At 40.3% G+C, this 18,360-nt stretch overlaps 1 protein-coding gene across 5 annotated transcripts in view; it reads right to left on the bottom strand.

Moving 5' to 3' along the window:
• bnc2 (basonuclin zinc finger protein 2) overlaps positions 1–18,360 on the bottom strand; it is a 467,285-nt gene that overhangs the window by 228,644 nt on the left and 220,281 nt on the right. For 3 of the 5 annotated variants that reach the window (XM_057842558.1, XM_057842555.1, XM_057842560.1), the window contains exons 2-3: positions 17,465–17,773; positions 15,700–15,762 (exon numbers count right to left, since the gene is read on the bottom strand). In XM_057842558.1, the coding sequence (XP_057698541.1) occupies positions 15,700–15,762; positions 17,465–17,569 (168 nt within the window). In that variant the 5' untranslated portion in view covers positions 17,570–17,773. Of the gene's footprint in view, positions 1–15,699; positions 15,763–17,464; positions 17,774–17,967; positions 18,161–18,360 lie in introns of those variants that run through there. The other 2 variants (XM_057842556.1, XM_057842557.1) reach the window with 2 other exon arrangements.

Raw genomic sequence — 18,360 nt, 5'->3', positions numbered from 1 at the left:
TTGATGACAAAGGCAGCATCACCAAAGAGTGATGAAATCAAATATTTACTGTTATTTCTTTTAATTTTTTTTTTAATTTTTCTAGACTTTTTTTTCACTTTAGGAAAAGAGTGAATAAGACTATTTATTATTATTTTAATTGTAAAAAAAAAAAAAAAAAAAAAAATCAATTAAAAATGGATATGTATACCCTTTTTCCTATAAAAAAAAATATTTGGAAATGAAATATTTAATTTTTTCCCCTCTTTTTAAAAATCCAATAAATAAATATATAATATACTTTCCCCCTTGCTTTTTTCCTGTTGAGTGCTGTTTTTTTAATGTGAAAAATATATATTATACATTATATACTTTCCCAGGAATATCTATTTTATTAAATAAAATTTTAAAAAACTAACAATGTAATTTTAATTTAAGCAAAAGAATATATATTCACTCTTGCCTGCCAGTTTTTCTGTAAAAAAAAAAAACATACATCATGTATTATATTTGTTCCAACGCTTTAAAGCAAAACTAGGTAACTTTTCAGTTTCGCTCAATTTTCGCGACACCGGTGGCCTTCCGGAAGACTGCGCTACCCACGAGGACCAGCGTACACCCGCACAGTGTCGTAAAATCATGATCTCCCGGTCGCCGCAGATGTATTAAACAACATTTCTGTTTTCAGCGGTTGTGTGAAGGATGAATGACTACTAATACGGTAATGAATCCAGTTGTGGCTAAAAAATAGCATATGATGGTTCGAAACCCCACCACCACCACACCTGAACCCGTCCGCGCTGACGAGTTAGGTTGAAGTGGGTGGGTGAGGGGGGTGCTTTACGCCAGCGAGTGAAAGCTGGGCGAATGTATTCTTGAATATGCTTTTATCCAGGTAGCCTCCCTTGTTTTTTTCCTCCTCGGACAAAACATTTTGTCTCTTTTGGTTATCTGTCATCTCTGCAGAATTCGGCGAAAGCGTTAGCATTGACTTCCATCTTTATAATGCATGGGGATAAAGGGAAATGACGTATGCTGTAAAGCAGTCAGCACATTTGTAGTTTTTTGTGTGGCAGGGTTCTTGCCACCGTCCTCAAAGTTAATTAGTGCCGATGAGAGCGATACAGACCCCCTCAAGATATAAAACGTGTCATTCACTTAGTTGTGAGTCAACATATCATCACAAATGTTATGAAAATAATTTATAAAGGTTGAAAAGTTACCCAGTGTTGCTTTAAATAAATAAAAAGTAAACCGTATTGGCCCGAATATAAGACGGTGTTTTTTGCATTGAAATAAGTCTGAAAAAGTGGGGGTCGTCCTATATTCGCGGGCTAGACGTTATACCCATTCACGACGCTAGATGGCGCCATATATCATTGAAGCGGTGTTCTGTCATGACAGATCTCAGCTATTCTCAAGTTTAACCAATTTGCATTGTTTTATTGCAATGTTTTTCCTTATTCAGACTTGTTTCAAGCCTACAGTTACAGTTAGACTTCACTTTGATGGTTAATGCAGTTATTGCAATTTTGTTGGTTTATCACAATAGATTGGTTTATTTACATTTCAAAAACCAGAAGCCATTCATTTACGAATGTGATTGCACTTTAGTTTACATATTTAAATGTTCAGATATTAAGATTTTAATGAGGCAAAATAACATGTTTTTTCTCTCAAATATATTGTTATAATCATGTTTCAGATATACTGTAATTATTTTCTGTATAAAAATTAATTTGGTGTTCAAAACTTGAGTCTTGAAAAAGAGGGGGTCGTCTTATAATCAGGCCCGTCTTGTATTCGGGCCAATACGGTATATGCATATTTTTTCCTTTTTTGTTTTACTTTAAGTAAAAGTAAAAATACATTTTAGATGAATAAATAAATAAATAGAATATTTATTAACTTGATAGACTGTCATTGACAACAATAAATAAATTAGGGCTGTCAAAATTATCGCGTTAACGGGCGGTAATTAATGTTTTAAATTAATCAAGTTAAAATATTTGACGCAATTAACACACATGCCCCGCTCAAACAGATTAAAATAACAGTACAGTGTCATGTGCACTTGTTACTTGTGTTTTTGGAGTTTTGTCGCCCTCTGCCGGCGCTTGGGTGCGACTGATTTTATGGTTTTCAGCACCATGAGAATTGGTGGTGCTGAACAATGGCGAGCTAAAATGCATTATTAATATTATTATTACTAGTTTATTTTTTTGTTTGAAAATTTTACAAATTTTATTAAAACGAAAACATGAAGAGGGGTTTTAATATAAAATTTCTATAACTTGTACTAACATTTATCTTTTAAGAACTACAAGTCTTTCTATCCATGGATCGCTTTAACAGAATGTTAATGCCATCTTGTTGATTTATTGTTATAATAAACAAATACAGTACTTATGTACAGTATGGTGAATGTATATATCCGTCTTGTGTCTTCTCTTTCCATTTCAACAATAATTTACAGAAAAATATGGCATATTTTATAGATGGTCTGAATTGCGATTAATTGCGATTAATTAATTTTTAAGCTGTGATTAACTCGATTAAAAAATTTAATCGTTTGACAGCCCTAAAATGAATAGAATATTTATTAACTTGATTGCCTGTCATTGACAACAATAGATGTCTAATTCATTTAAGCTGGCTGTTACTGTTCATCTTTCAGCACCATTGATGGCACTAGGCGTCCAATCCATCCAGCACTGGTAGTGATCATTCGCTGCCAGCTTCTCAGAGTCAAAATGGATTGGACGTCTAGCACCATCAATGGCAGCTAATAAGGGAAAAAAAAAGGGGGACGATTTATAGGTCAACAATGTCTCTAAACAGTCGACTATTAAAACAATGATCGATTCATTTGACAATCAGTGAGTTGTCATGTAGTCGATTAATTATGTCAACCTGTTAAACGCCAAGTAGCCACAAGTCATCATCTAAGAGTGGGAAGCCGCAGCACCAGAACCCACCCGATCCGAAAGGGACAAGTGAGCGCCGTCACGCCTGTGTTGCGCCAATTTACCGTGAAGGCAGTGTGAAAGGGGTTTAAGGGTGGGGACTGCGTATAATGAAGTCGGAATTTGTGCCACAAGTTCACTCCGCTTTTTTGCTCTCGTGCACACCTTCACATTGCACCACTTTCAACCACTTCCTTTTCCTGTTTTTTTTTTTTTTTTTTTTCCAAGCGGGCCAGACTCACCCTTGCACTTCCCCGCGGCTCAGGTTTCACTTGATGTTATTACAGCTTTCAACCTGAGAGGTATTAGGCTTCCTTGAACAGATCTGACAGCATTTACAACACGGGGCGAGTCGACGCCTCTAATCGCCTCTGTGACTTTAGCCTATTACCAATTGATCTCCCCTCGCGGCCCCCCGGCCCCTCTCACCTTATCCTTAACTCACTGACTGCCATTGACCGTGATAGACAAACCAGAATTTAGTTTTATATTGATAAATATTAACACTTAGTACACTTGCACATTAGAACAGTGGTTCTTAACCTTGCTAAAATTACCGAACTCCACAGGTTTCACATGTGGATTCACCAAACACTTCGGAATACGATAATAAAGCCATTTTTTCAATAGCATTCCGCACAAATGCTACTTTTAGACTGCAGGGCTGCATGACGTCACCACCGTAAACCGGAAGGGGGTCAACATAAAAGCGCGCTCGCATACAACCAACACTAGTACTGCTTGTTATTTGCCGGTAATCTTTCAAAAAAGAACATGCCGATTAAACGCTGCTGCTATGGAACTTGTAGAAACGACTCTAGACATTACGATCGTCCACATATGAAGGATGTTTTCTTCATACGAAACCAAAGCCAAAAAGGAAAAAAATGTAAACAACTTATGCGGACGTCCAAAAGACCAATTGATCTCCCCTCGCGACCCCCCGGCCCCTCTCACCTTATCCTTAACTCACTGACTGCCATTGACCGTGATAGACAAACCAGAATTTAGTTTTATATTGACAAATATTAACACTTAGGGAACTTTCACATTAGAACAATGGTTCCTAACCTTGCCAAAGGTACTGAGCCCCACCGGTTTCACATGTGGATTCACCAAACCCTTCGGAATTAGATAATAAAATGTTCCGCACGAATGCTATTTTTAGACCGCAAGGTAAACCGGAACGGGGTTTATATAAAGCCATCGCGTCTGGATACTTCACAAGCAAGAAATGTTCGGACAGGCTGTCACCCTTGTCACTCGGCTGCTCTGTGTGTGCGTCTGTACATGCGTTCGCTTCCTGTTCTACGTTTCGTGCGTCAAAATAAAAGCATGCATCGCAAAACAAAAGTCAACATTAAAAAAAACAAACAAAAAAAACGACAAGATGCTGGCGTAATAAAGTCGAAATCGTGTATAAAGTGTACATTTTTTAGACCTCTTAAAATGGAGAAAATGTTGAAACACACAAAAAACAAATCACATCTAATTGGCACAGGTACCAAAATAAAAGCATGCATCACAAAATAAAAGTCAACATTAAAAAAATACAAAAAAAAACGACGAGACACAGAGCGTCATAAAGTCGAAATCGCGCAAACCCGGGGACAACCAGTATAAAGTGTAAATATCTGAGACCTCTTAAAATGGAGAAAATGTTGAAACACACACAAAAAAATCACATCTAATTGGCACAGGTACCAAAATAAAAGCATGCATCACAAAATGAAAGTCAACATTTTAAAAAAAACAAACAACAACGAGACAGAGCGTCGTAAAGTCGAAATCGCGTAAGCCCGGGGACAACCTGTATTAAGTGTAAATATCTGAGACCTCTTAAAATGGAGAAAATATTGAAAAACACACAAAAAAACAAATCACATCTAATTGGCACAGGTACCAAAATAAAAGCATGCGTCACAAAACAAAAGTCAACATAAAAAAGAAAACGAAGAAGAAAAAAAAAAACAACGAGACGTTGGTGTTGTAAAGTCGATATCGCGTAAGCCCGGGGACAACTTGTATAAAGTGTAAATATCTGAGACTTCTTAAAATCGAGAAAATTTTGAAACACACACAAAAAAAATCACATCTAATTGGCGCAGGTACCAAAATAAAAGCATGCTTCACAAAACAAAAGTTAACATTAAGAAAAAAAAACAAAAAACGACGGGACACAGGCGTTGTATAGTCGGAATCGCATAAGCCCGGGGACAACCTATATAAAGTGTAAATTTTTGAGACCTCTTAAACTGGACAAAATGTTGAAACACATAAAAAAATCACATCTAATTGGCACAGGTACCAAAATAAAAGCATGCAACACAAAACAAAAGTCAACATTAAAAAAAAGAAAGAAAGAAAACAAGACGCTGGCGTCATAATGTCGAAATCGCGTAAACCCGGGGACAACCTGTATAAAGTGTAAATATCTAAGACCTCTTAAAATGGAGAAAATGTTGAAACACACACAAAAAAATCACATCTAATTGGCACAGGTACCAAAATATAAGCCTGCATCAAAAAACATAAGTTAACGTTAAAAAAAACAACAACAAAAAAAAAAACACGAGACGCAGGCCTCGTAAAGTCGAAATCGCGTAAGCTCGGGGACAACCTGTGTAAAGTGTAAATTTTTGAGACCTCTTAAACTAAACGAAATGTTGAAACCCACAAAAAAATCACATCTACAGTGCCTTGCAAAAGTATTCGGCCCCCTTGAATCTTGCAACCTTTCGCCACATTTCAGGCTTCAAACATAAAGATATGAAATTTAATTTTTTTGTCAAGAATCAAACACAAGTGGGACACAATCGTGAAGTGGAACAACATTTATTGGATAATTTAAACTTTTTTAACAAATAAAAAACTGAAAAGTGGGGCGTGCAATATTATTCGGCCCCTTTACTTTCAGTGCAGCAAACTCACTTCAGAAGTTCAGTGAGGATCTCTGAATGATCCAATGTTGTCCTAAATGACCGATGATGATAAATAGAATCCACCAGTGTGTAATCAAGTCTCCGTATAAATGCACCTGCTCTGTGATAGTCTCAGGGTTCTGTTTAAAGTGCAGAGAGCATTATGAAAACCAAGGAACACACCAGGCAGGTCCGAGATACTGTTATGGAGAAGTTTAAAGCCAAATTTGGATACAAAAAGATTTCCCAAGCTTTATACATCTCAAGGAGCACTGTGCAAGCCATCATATTGAAATGGAAGGAGCATCAGACCACTGCAAATCTACCAAGACCCGGCCGTCCTTCCAAACTTTGTTCTCAAACAAGGAGAAAACTGATCAGAGATGCAGCCAAGAGGCCCATGATCACTCTGGATGAACTGCAGAGATCTACAGCTGAGGTGGGAGAGTCTGTCCACAGGACAACAATCAGTCGTACACTGCACAAATCTGGCCTTTATGGAAGAGTGGCAAGAAGAAAGCCATTTCTCAAAGATATCCATAAAAAGTCTCGTTTAAAGTTTGCCACAAGCCACCTGGGAGACACACCAAACATGTGGAAGAAGGTGCTCTGGTCAGATGAAACCAAAATTGAACTTTTTGGCCACAATGCAAAACGATATGTTTGGCGTAAAAGCAACACAGCTCATCACCCTGAACACACCATCCCCACTGTCAAACATGGTGGTGGCAGCATCATGGTTTGGGCCTGCTTTTCTTCAGCAGGGACAGGGAAGATGGTTAAAATTGACGGGAAGATGGATGCAGCCAAATACAGGAACATTCTGGAAGAAAACCTGTTGGTATCTGCACAAGACCTGAGACTGGGACGGAGATTTATCTTCCAACAGGACAATGATCCAAAACATAAAGCCAAATCTACAATGGAATGGTTCAAAAAATAAACGTATCCAGGTGTTAGAATGGCCAAGTCAAAGTCCAGACCTGAATCCAATCGAGAATCTGTGGAAAGAGCTGAAGACTGCTGTTCACAGACACTCTCCATCCAACCTCACTGAGCTCGAGCTGTTTTGCAAGGAAGAATGGGCAAGAATGTCAGTCTCTCGATGTGCAAAACTGATAGAAACATACCCCAAGAGACTTGCAGCTGTAATTGGAGCAAAAGGTGGCGCTACAAAGTATTAACGCAAGGGGGCCGAATAATATTGCACGCCCCACTTTTCAGTTTTTTATTTGTTAAAAAAGTTTAAATTATCCAATAAATTTTGTTCCACTTCACGATTGTGTCCCACTTGTTGTTGATTCTTGACAAAAAATTACAATTTTATATCTTTATGTTTGAAGCCTGAAATGTGGCGAAAGGTTGCAAGGTTCAAGGGGGCCGAATACTTTTGCAAGGCACTGTAATTGGCGCAAGTAGCCACTTTGTGATGTCAGTTATACCCACGCACATGCACATTAATAGACTCGTGCACAGGTGCGTGCGAATGAGTATGAGTGACGTGACGAGGAATGGCGGGTAATTTGGAATACTCACATTTGATTGGCTAAAATAGGACTGGAATTGAGAAAATGTCTACCTTTTATTCATTTTTCTCCACTACTGCTCATCAGAGATCAAGTTTATCCCCGCTAAGAAGAACAAATGTGATGTCTTTCCCTTTAAATCAAAGCCCAAATCATTGTTCTTCACCCTCATGGCCTCCTTTTACGCCAAAATCAGTCACATTTTTACAAAACCTCATCAAAAAAAGAGCCAGAGTGTTTATTTTTGGGGGGTGGCTAGCAAGAAAAACATATCAAATAGATTAAATGCCATGAAATATTAAACGATAGTCCGAGTCGCGCTCATCAGTCCGCCACTTAACGTCTGAGTGTTTCCCGACAACGGAAAACATCAGCGTCAAATGCGTGTGGGTCGAGGCGGTTGAACAAAACATTTCTCCTTCCTTTTAACACACAAACAAATTTTTTGCATTTAGGCCCTGACACGGTTTTTCACTTTGTCCCACTGTTCCGTGGCACCCATTGTCACGAGAGGGTTAGGGAGGGAGTCCGCAGACGCTCCTCGGATTACGGGACTTCATGGGAGGTAGAGGTGGCGAGAGAGTGACAACACATGTGAGCCCACCAGTGTCGTTCATGTGTATCGGGAGATCAGAGTTCCCAAATTGATGTGTTGTAAAGTCGTAATGTGGGATAAAAACATGGGCAGCCTATTTTAATGCTCCAAACATACAGTACATCACAAGTTGAGTGACTGTTTGGCAGTTTTCATAGACACCATGTAATAGAGAATCCGTTTTTACATAACTCTAACAACACGTGAATGCAACATTAACTCATTCACTCCCAGTTAGGCATGTGCCGGTTACCGGTTTCACGGTTTACCGTGGTGTGAAAACGTCGCGGTTTCAAAACCGCAAAAATTTTCCGTCAGACCGTAGTACGGTATTCGCCATTTTTCACGTTTCAAAAATGCAGCCAGAAGTGGCGTGGCGCGCGGCAGCGCTCACCACCTCCTGTTTGTTTCTGTGTGTGAAAGTGATGCTATCGGCTAGACAGCCAGCGAACCCAAAAACAAATACTCCAAACATAAGGCGTTCTTTTCTTCAACTTATTAAGCTCTTAAATCGTGTTAAGTGTAATGTACAAAATGAATACATTTAAAACGTTGTACAATTGTATTTTTCCATGTGTGAGTAGCTTCAACAGATTAGCACCATGGAAAAGTTCACCAAAAACAACTTTTCACCCCACTGGCCACCCTGCTTGCCAGTATATCGTTAGATTGTTGCAGCATCAGTTATGCATTTCATCCCAAATGAATGCATTTATTTTGTTTTGTTAAATGAAGGGCTGTCATATTTATCGCGTTAATGGGCGGTAATTAATTTTTTTTAATTATTCACGTGAAAATATTTGTTGGAACTCGCGCATTCGCGGTACGACTCATTCACGCATTGCCGCAAACAGCCTACAATAGCGCCGTTTTACTTATATACAGAGATAAGAGGCAGTGTCAAGTGAGTGGAGTAGATACAAGCATTCATTGGGCCCGTGCTTTTAATTGGCAAAAGCTTTGTCATCTCTCCCACAGCAACTATAAATATTGTGGGAAGCGACGTGGGGAAGAATGACAGGAGTTGATCTTTTTCTTAAAACCCTGTAGTGTACCCACGCAGAGAAGATATAGCACTTGCAGCCACCACACACAGTCATGGTTGCACCACTTCCCATCATGCATTTGGGAAGAACAGTTAAGTCGCTACAGTATCATTTACTGAAAGCTCAACATGGCAATATTTAGTTACAATATACAAAGTCACATTTATCCTTTAAGAATTACAAGTCTTTCGATCCGTGGATCCCTTTTCACAGAAAGAATGTTAATAATGTTAATGCCATCCTGTGGATTTGTTGTTATAGTAAACAAATACAGTACTTATGTACAGTATGTTGAATGTATATATCCGTCTTGTCTTATCTTTCCATTCCAACAATAATTTACAGAAAAATATGGCATATTTTAGAGATGGTTTTAATTGCGATTAATTGCGATTAATTACGATTAATTAATTTTTAAGCTGTGATTAACTCGATTCAAAATTTTGATCGTTTGACAGCCCTAGTTAAATGTACACCTTATGCCTAATATATACATAACATAATAAAACAGAATTGTTGTGGAACTCAAAATGTTGACTGGATAGTTATGGACCATGCACAAACATCAAATATTACACAATACACCAAAATATATCAGTAGCAGTGTCCTTAAGTCTTTCTGATAGTTTTCCCCTGACCTTTTTACTGCAATAATAAAATGAAAACCTGAAATTATGGCTTTTAGTTTTCGCCACCCCAAGATTTTAAGTGGCCCCATCTGGCCACCCCTATGAAAAATTTCTGGAGGCACCACTGGTTGTCATTTGTTTTGATGCTTCTGCGCATGCGGGTCATCTTGCTCGGCGCTTGTCGGACTGCGAATTAGTGCGCATGCGTAATACTTGAATGGTCTCTATGGACAAAGGCAGTCTGAACGGGCACGCCAAAAAAACAGATATGACAAAAAATCGGATTTGTGCATTAAGACCTGTAGTATGAACGTAGCTTAAGAGTGTGGGAGATAACACATGAACATGAACAACTACATCTCCAATAATTCTTATCTGCTAAACAGTAATGTTTCCCCACCGAAACGTTTCCCCCCACTGTTGACCTATATTTTTCAGGTTATTGTTATTTGGGCTGTTTTTTATTGATCTGGATGGGTTTTAGAGTGTCATCGGGCTTGAGACCGTCATTACAATCTGGCAACCCGGGAGCCCACCCGCAAAGAGTCACCCGGCTTGGGGGAAAAAACGAACCGCGGGCTGCCACATTTAATAGCCGCTATTAAACATTATTAATCCAGCAGCGCAAACACGGCAAACAAACGCTTACACATGTTGTAACAACAGCAAAAGTAGCTAATGAGACGCCGTGAACGCACAAAAAAAAACAACAAGGTCATCGTTGCCTTTTGGATGGAACAGTCCTTGCGTGTGTGTGTTGGCAACGCGCCGGTACCACTGCCTCCCTTCTCCAGAACCTCCCTTAAAAAAAATCCTCCCTGGGCTTCTGGCCATTACATCTCCAAGTAAAAAAACAACTGAAACGTTCTTTTCACTAAACAATTTTGCGAATACGTGTAAAAAAGTCACATGAGTCCTCAGCGATAATGGCCGTCATTACCCCCACTACTGTACATAATAATGATAATTTGGAGTAATAATAATAGCAATCCGGACAGAGTGCTTTTTTGAACAACAGTGGGGACATTAGTCACAAAACAAGCAGACTTGAAAGCTCTTGTCCAGGTCAGATTGCCATTGCTGATGGGGCAAATTAGCAGATAAAACACAGGGGAAGGGGCTAGAAGCGAGGCTGTGGCAGGCGACATGGGTAGCCACCATGGGTGGTAGGGTTAGGGTTTTTAATTAAATTGTTTTCTAATTGTATTTAACGTAACAGACATAATATGTTACACTCATCCAGAGTCTTTAATTTAGGCTTAAGGTAGAGTTATCAAGTTTATCCCGATAACGGCGGTAATTCATTTTTAAAAAAATGTATAACGTTAAAATATTTAACGCAATTAATGCTTGCGCTGTACGACCCACTCACGCATTGTCGCGCGCAATCTGTAATGGCGCCATTTTACCTATGTAGAGAGCTAAAAGGCAGCGTAAAATGAGTACAGTGAATTTTGGCAGCCTTTGGAGCCTTTTTTTAAATGACTAAAGCCTTACAATCCCTCTCCCTTTGATTAGAAATATTGTGGGAAGCAATGTGGGGAAGCAAGGGGAAGCAAGATCGTTTTCCTAACACCCTACGCAGAGAAGATATATCAATTGGTAGCACTACGCACAGTCATGGTTGCACTTCCCATCATGCATTTGGGCATGGCTACAGTATCACTTACTGAAAGCTCAACAAATACACTAGATGGCAATATTTAGTCACAATTTACAAAGTCACATTTATCCTTTAAGAATTACAAGTCTTTCTATCTGTGGATCCCTCTCTCAGAAAGAATGTTAACAATGTAAATGCCATCTTGAGGATTTATTGTCATTATAAACAAATACTGTACTTATGTACTGTATGTTGAATGTATACGTATATTCGTCCGAGTTTTACTCATTTTTTTCTTAATACATTGCCAAAATGTATATGATCGGGAAAAATTATCGGGAATGATTGGAATTGAATCGGGAGCAAAAAAAAGCAATCGGATCGGGAAATATCGGGATCGGCAGATACTCAAACTAAAACGATCGGGATCGGATCGGGAGCAAAAAAACATGGTAAGAACAACCCTAATATTGACGGGTCACATCCATCATACACTGCGCCACGCCTTCAATTAGTGGGCTGCCTACATCATGAGGAGTTATCCTCAAACGCACTCACGCAGCGATCTAACACCAAATTTAGATGGAAAAAGTAAGAAAGCCGTACCGCATACAAACAGGAAGGATTGTCTCAGGAGTGATTTGTTCCAGGATTCAAGGTTATTATTATTATATTTTCTCATACCATGCATGCATTTCGAAATGTTGTGAAAATAATCAATGGGAGAAATTAGCCGGCAATGGCGTCATAGTTCGCAATATTTACGTGAAATAAATGATAACTGCACGTTATTTTTATTTTATTTTTTTTAAACCAAGAATTGAGACTGTTTTACATCCATATCTATAAAGAATTCAGGGATTTAAGCATTTATTCACAAGAATTTTCGACGAAAAAAGCTCTTTGTTTTCATATGGCGGCCGCAGCATATTCGACATATTTACATAAAATAAATGCTAACTGCCCGGTTCTTTGCGCTTTTAACAAGGAATCGAAACTGTTTTAAGTTCATATCTATAAAGAATTCAGGGATTGAAGCATTTATTCATAAGAATTTGCAACACACACACAAACAGAAAAAAAAATTGCCCGAATGTGTATTTTAAATTCATGCTCCATGCCCCTGATTCAGTCCTTCTAAACTATAGACACAACTCCTGCTTTACACTCAAATTACAGTTCTAAAACACTTTACTTTTCAAAACAATATACACATTTGGGTCTTTATTTTCTGTTTTTGTGTGTGGAGTATAGGAGAAGTGAGTTAAAAATGTGCAAAAATATATGTAGTTTGACTTGAACTTATCACATGAAGAGTTCAACTGTGGTGTGTTCCTCTCCGTTTGGGTTGCATACTACCACAGTGTATGCCTACTGGTTACATTTACATATGAATAGTTGCTCTCTGTTGGACAACGAGTTGCTAATTCAAAACCACTTGGGTCATTTTGGCCACCTCTGGGTTTTTCCGGAGGAGAAGCCAAATTGGCCAATCGCTTGGGAATATTAGGAGTACTTATCTTGGGAAAGGCCAAGTCGGCCTCTGCTGGGTTTTTTTTAAAAAAAAGATTCCGTCAATTTAAGACTTTCTAACGACAACAAATCTAGGCACGCTGCGGTCTGTTTAGTTGTCGTTAGTAAAAACGGTGTAACCCCCTTCTCATGGTGTCGTCCGTACTAGAAACGCCACGGCTGCGAATGTCCTTAAAGACATATCATAATCAACTAAAATACGACAAAGCAAAAGTGGTGCCCGTCACTGGCCCCGCTCCAGAGGAGAACAAAATAACACAAGTCGAGGAATAACAGGAAAAGGGAGAAGCCGGCGTGAAAGTCTGCCCCGAATTCCCGTCACTTAGCGCGGGTCACGAGCCTCGTCACCTTCGGCCAAAAAAGGGCCCGCGACGTCTCAGACGTGCGCTCACGCCTCGAAAACACGTTTCCTGTCCACTCTTGCTTGCAGCGTGCATGTTGACCTGCTAGCGCCGCACACGCTAACACACACGCATACGCTTCTGTATGTGTGTGAGGCTCATTAGCCTGCAGGGTGGCGACATCCGCACACACACTTTCTCCTCACATGGGTGACTTCTTTCACCGCAGGAAACTCGACAAAAGCTAGCTAAGCGACACTAATGCAGTTTAATGAAAGGAAGAAATCTGATTAAGTCGCTCCATGCCATTGACGGAGATGGACGTTAAATCCACTTCAACTGGATGATGATTTAGCGTTGTGGTTGTCTTTAATGTCGAATCCATTTGTATTAATGATGTGCCAGCGGCATCGACGACAATACACGTCTAATTCATTGGAACTGTTGCTATGAACTATAAAACAACATACGACTTGAACTTTTAGACTAAGAGAAAAATATACAGTGAGATCTGAAGTCCCCACAATGGTTGTAAAATGTACAGATGTGTAAAAACAAAACACAAGTTATACACTGGCTGACAATGACAACAACAGACGTCCAATCTATTTGAACGGTAACTGTAATATGACCTATAAAATAACATATTAGAATTTTTAGGCTTAAAAAAAAAAAACGGGAAAAATATGTATGGGTTCCCACAAAGCACATGTGTGTAAAAACAACACACAACATGACTAATTAGCTGCCATTGACAAACATAGACGTCCAATCCATTCTCGAACGATCCCTGTCCGCCCTCCCAGCACAAAAGGATTGGACGTCTATCACTGTTTACGGAGCTAACTATAAAATGACCTATAAAATAACATATTAGAATTTTTAGGCTTAAAAAAAAAAAAACGGGAAAAATATGTATGGGTCCTCACAAAGCACATATGTGTTAAAACAACACACAACTTAACTCACAGGCTGCCATTGACAATCATAAACGTTCAATCCATTCTCGAACGATCGCTATCCGCCCTCCCAGCTCAAAAGGATTGGACGTCTACCGCTGTCTACGGAGTTAAAATTGCGAAGACCAGAATTTTAAGAACTGGGTGTCTGAAAAATCCTTATTTGTCAAACCCAAAAATGATATATTTCCATTCTCAAGCCCTCAAAAACATTCACTCGCATAAATATTCACTCATAATTCAAACTGAAACACGTACACTCCTCCCGAACATCTACTAACAACACAAACGACTGCGCACCGCCATTTTCTAAACGGCGCTTGATGTTTTTAGGTTAAGCGTGATTAAGGAAAGCCTGTCAAATGAAGAAGACCGACGCATGATCGACAGAAGAAAGTGTGATGAACAGAAGACGAAAACCAGCAAAGAAACCGAAGCGAGCGTCTTTTTCTTGTGAAAATCTCCGCTTTCACCTCCAGCCAAGGCCAGCCAAGAGACACTTCACCTCGCACCCGCACACACATGGAGTCCCGGCCAACACACACACTCCGCCATACACTCCTCTCGCACGCTACACACCCACCGGAGTAACTGGCACTGGAGTATTTAGCCACCCACTCAGAAAAATAAATGGCGAGAGCAGCGCGCACGCACACTTGACACCAGATATGTATAGGCATCCCATATGCTTAGCGTGTAACGACTCATCAAAGTCAGATATGGGAATAATCACACACACACACGTAGTTCCGCACATGTGCATCAATTCGGGGACGCGGAATGCATATGCAGCACATATGCGACACACACACATTGTATGGGGATGAGTGTGTTAATAGGCATGTTATCACTTCCTGATGTTATCCGAAGAGATTACTATCATTGTTGCGGATGTATTTACAAGACAAGGGAGAAATGATGTACGTTTTCGAAGAAGAGAAAATGCAATTAATTTTTGTAAATGATGTTTCGAAATAATTTTAAGGTTTGTTTGTTTTTTTTAATATAAAAGGAGAAAAAAAATGAAAAAGCACGATAAGACTAACACAGTCGGTTAAAACGTGTGAACACTATGTTGACGGATGTTTTCATAAAACACATTTTTACAGTTCTAACAGATGTTCTTTAACACAATATTTCTAAAAACATTTTTTTGCGTGCAAATAGCATTATATTTTGCAGTTACAACATTGCAATATAGCATTAATCATTAAAATGAACACTTTTAGGGACATTGGTCACTATATTAAGTGGTGAGTTCTGATCACGCCTAAAGACTAAAAAACAAAACCCTGATTTAGGTGATCATAATTTGTGCAGGAAAGTTTTCAAAAAAAAAACACACATTTTTTACACTAAAAATTTACAATACACTTTCAACATGCAAAACCAAAATACATCATTAGATGGTTTTGGCATGACAATATGTTTATTTCCCTTATTCCTATTGTTTTCTTGATTAAAAAAAAATATTTTATGCATTAAAACCATCACTGAATTTACATTTTCTGCACTCGTTTAGTCCCGCCTGGGTGTGTGTTGCAATAAAAAAGGGGGTGCTGCTTTGCGTTATATAAGGGGGAGGGGGGTTGAAACAGTACCTCGTCCAGGTCTCGGCCCATAGTCGACCTGTCGCACTTGATAGGAAGCCGCGTTACAGCACCCTTGCAGGGAGAGAAGGGGAGACGCTTTTTAGAGATAAAGCGTGCACGCGCGCACACACACTCACTTACACACGCACACGAGTGTTTTGACGCTGGTCCTCAAGTGGGGCTCATTTGCTGCAGAGGCGGGCCTGCGCAAAAAGCGCAAAAAAAGAGCGCAGCAGCAAGGAAGGGGGGGGGGGGGAGACGCGCTTGGTTGTAAACTTTGCAATGGTCGATTTTTTGTAAGCATTTAACGACCGCGGCGAGGAGGGAATAATCGATGCTCTTCATTTAAATGTTTGTCTTTCCCCTTTCACTCGGTGAAATCGTAATTTTCTCTCTTTTATTCAACGCGTTTCCCTCCTGTTTTTTATGAATGCAATCGAAGCCAATTCATTGATTGAAGTGTGTTGACTTTATATTTATGAGGCTCCTGCGCGGCCTTTTTAACACGTCGAATATTAACCTATTAACAATTTGTGAAACTAGAATTAACGAGTTTCCATTGAAGCAACATAAACGAAAAAGCTTCTTATTCAATCTCATTAAAATTTTGCGTCTTTTGCCACTTCTATAACGCGATGCCACTCATTGAAATTGTTTTAATTCCACATATTTACACTCCAAAAAAAGCATTTTCTCCTTTCTTAAATGTCTATTTTGCCAACGCATATTTTAAAGCCATTTAATTTCAAATTTCTACACTTTCTAAACACAATTTACGGGTTTTATCCACCACAAAAACGCATCCTTCTTTCTCCCTGGCCTTTTAAAAAAATATATTTTCCCACAGCACCGCAGGGTGCTGCCCTAGAAAATATTTTCGTGTAATAAAAACGTGAAGTGGTATGCCAATGAAGGTAAATATGGAGATAGTGATGAAAAAAAAATCCGTGAGCGCGGATTTCATGGGCCCCTTAACCACGGGACCCCCCTTTTCCCAATACACCTGACAACCTCATTTACTTCAGCATCGCATTGTGCATTAAAAATGCTTCAAAAAGTCAGGATTTAATACTTTTTCACCCAAACTGATTTTTTAAAAAATGACCCCTTTAACCCTGTTTGAAAGTTTCTCCCACTTTTACCGCACATGGTTGTTGCGCAACCGTGACAACGTGTGCCTGGTACCGCTGATGGACTGCAAGACAACCAGCATCCCCTATCTTGACTTTCTCCCCCTCACACGCGCACATACACACGCACGCCCGCATACACGCCCGCACACAACAACTGCACCGTTTCGTCCCCAATTTATTTTTCATTTCAAAAATAAATAAAACAAACCAGTAATTTTCTCATTGGTTAAGAAATGATAAACTTGAACGAATTGATCGAAAGATTCCCAAAAGAGAAGCAAATACAACAGCGGGACGGTTTCTCTTTCACATCGTTTCCATCCTCCGACTACCGGACAACCGGTGCTCGCTTACGGCTCCGCGCGCTCATCTAGCCGCGCCGGGGGCTCCCTTACTCGGCCACGTGAAGTCAAACACCCCGCTCCCAAACACGGAGGTGATGGAAAACCAAAAACCAGGCCTTGCGAGTTTATTAAAAACAACCAAACTTAAGAGTCATAAAATCTAAATGTGTTGGTTTTTGTTGTTGTTTTTGTTTATTTTTGCGTGAATTATATATTTTTAAGACTATTTTTTCAGATAGGAAAGAAGTTTGAAATAAACCAGCAGCAACCAGCAGCAGTTGAAAGTTTGTTCCATACCTGCTGGGACATTCTGTAGAGGAGGTTTCCGTCAGTGCTCTGCTGCTGCCATGTCCCCATGAAGCCCGGCTGCTCAGCGCTAGGCGGTCTGGTGCTGAACTGCATGGAGCTCTCGCCCGCTCCCCCGGCGCTACGAACGGAGGGCTCGCTCTCTCCGCGCTCAGCCTGAGGAGGAGGCGGCGGCGGCGGCGTGCTGCGGGGCGTCTCCGGGTCACTGCCGGTGGTCGTGGTGGTGGCGGCGGCGGCTGTGGTGGGCTCCTGTGGGGCTGTGCGGCGCTCACTGCTGCCTCTCACATCTGCCTCTTTGGACTTGATGGAGAGAGAGAGAGAGAGAGAGAGAGAAACAAGGGGGTAAATAAAGGTGACTTCTTTTCGGGTTCTTTCTATGCACGCACCCTCCCATTGAGTGGGAGATGAGTGGCGAATTTTCGGGGCCTTGACTCGGAGGTGATGGGCAAAACACACAAAAGTGCATCAAAGCAATAATATGCAAAGCGTCTTACCATCAACTCTGTGTGTGTCCCAGCAAAAGTGAAGATGACGACTGTCTGTCTCCCTCTCTCTACTTTCTAAGCTCTCTCGGTGTCCCCCTAGCTGCCTTCCTCGTCCGTCCGTTCCTTCTACTCTCTAGTCCGCCGAGGAAGTGGACCCTCAGCCCGCGACTTGTGTGTGTGCGTGTGTGTGTGCCGCTCCGGACTGAGATGCTCAATGACATCGAGCCACACGCTTGCTTCCTCTCTCTCTTTCTCTCTCTCCTTCTATCTCACACATACACCTCCTCGGCTCAGGGTAAAGGAGGCGGGGGCAAAAGGGAGAGGGGTGGAGGGATCGCTGGTGGGGAAGGGAAAGGGTGGGGGTCCTGCTGCCTCATTACTATGTTTGCTGGGAGCGTCTCG

This window comes from Corythoichthys intestinalis, chromosome 8, assembly GCF_030265065.1.
Source record: "Corythoichthys intestinalis isolate RoL2023-P3 chromosome 8, ASM3026506v1, whole genome shotgun sequence".
Lineage (NCBI taxonomy): Eukaryota > Metazoa > Chordata > Actinopteri > Syngnathiformes > Syngnathidae > Corythoichthys > Corythoichthys intestinalis.
The sequence above is the reverse complement of the archived record's forward strand: the minus strand, read 5'-3'. Positions and strand labels throughout refer to the sequence as shown.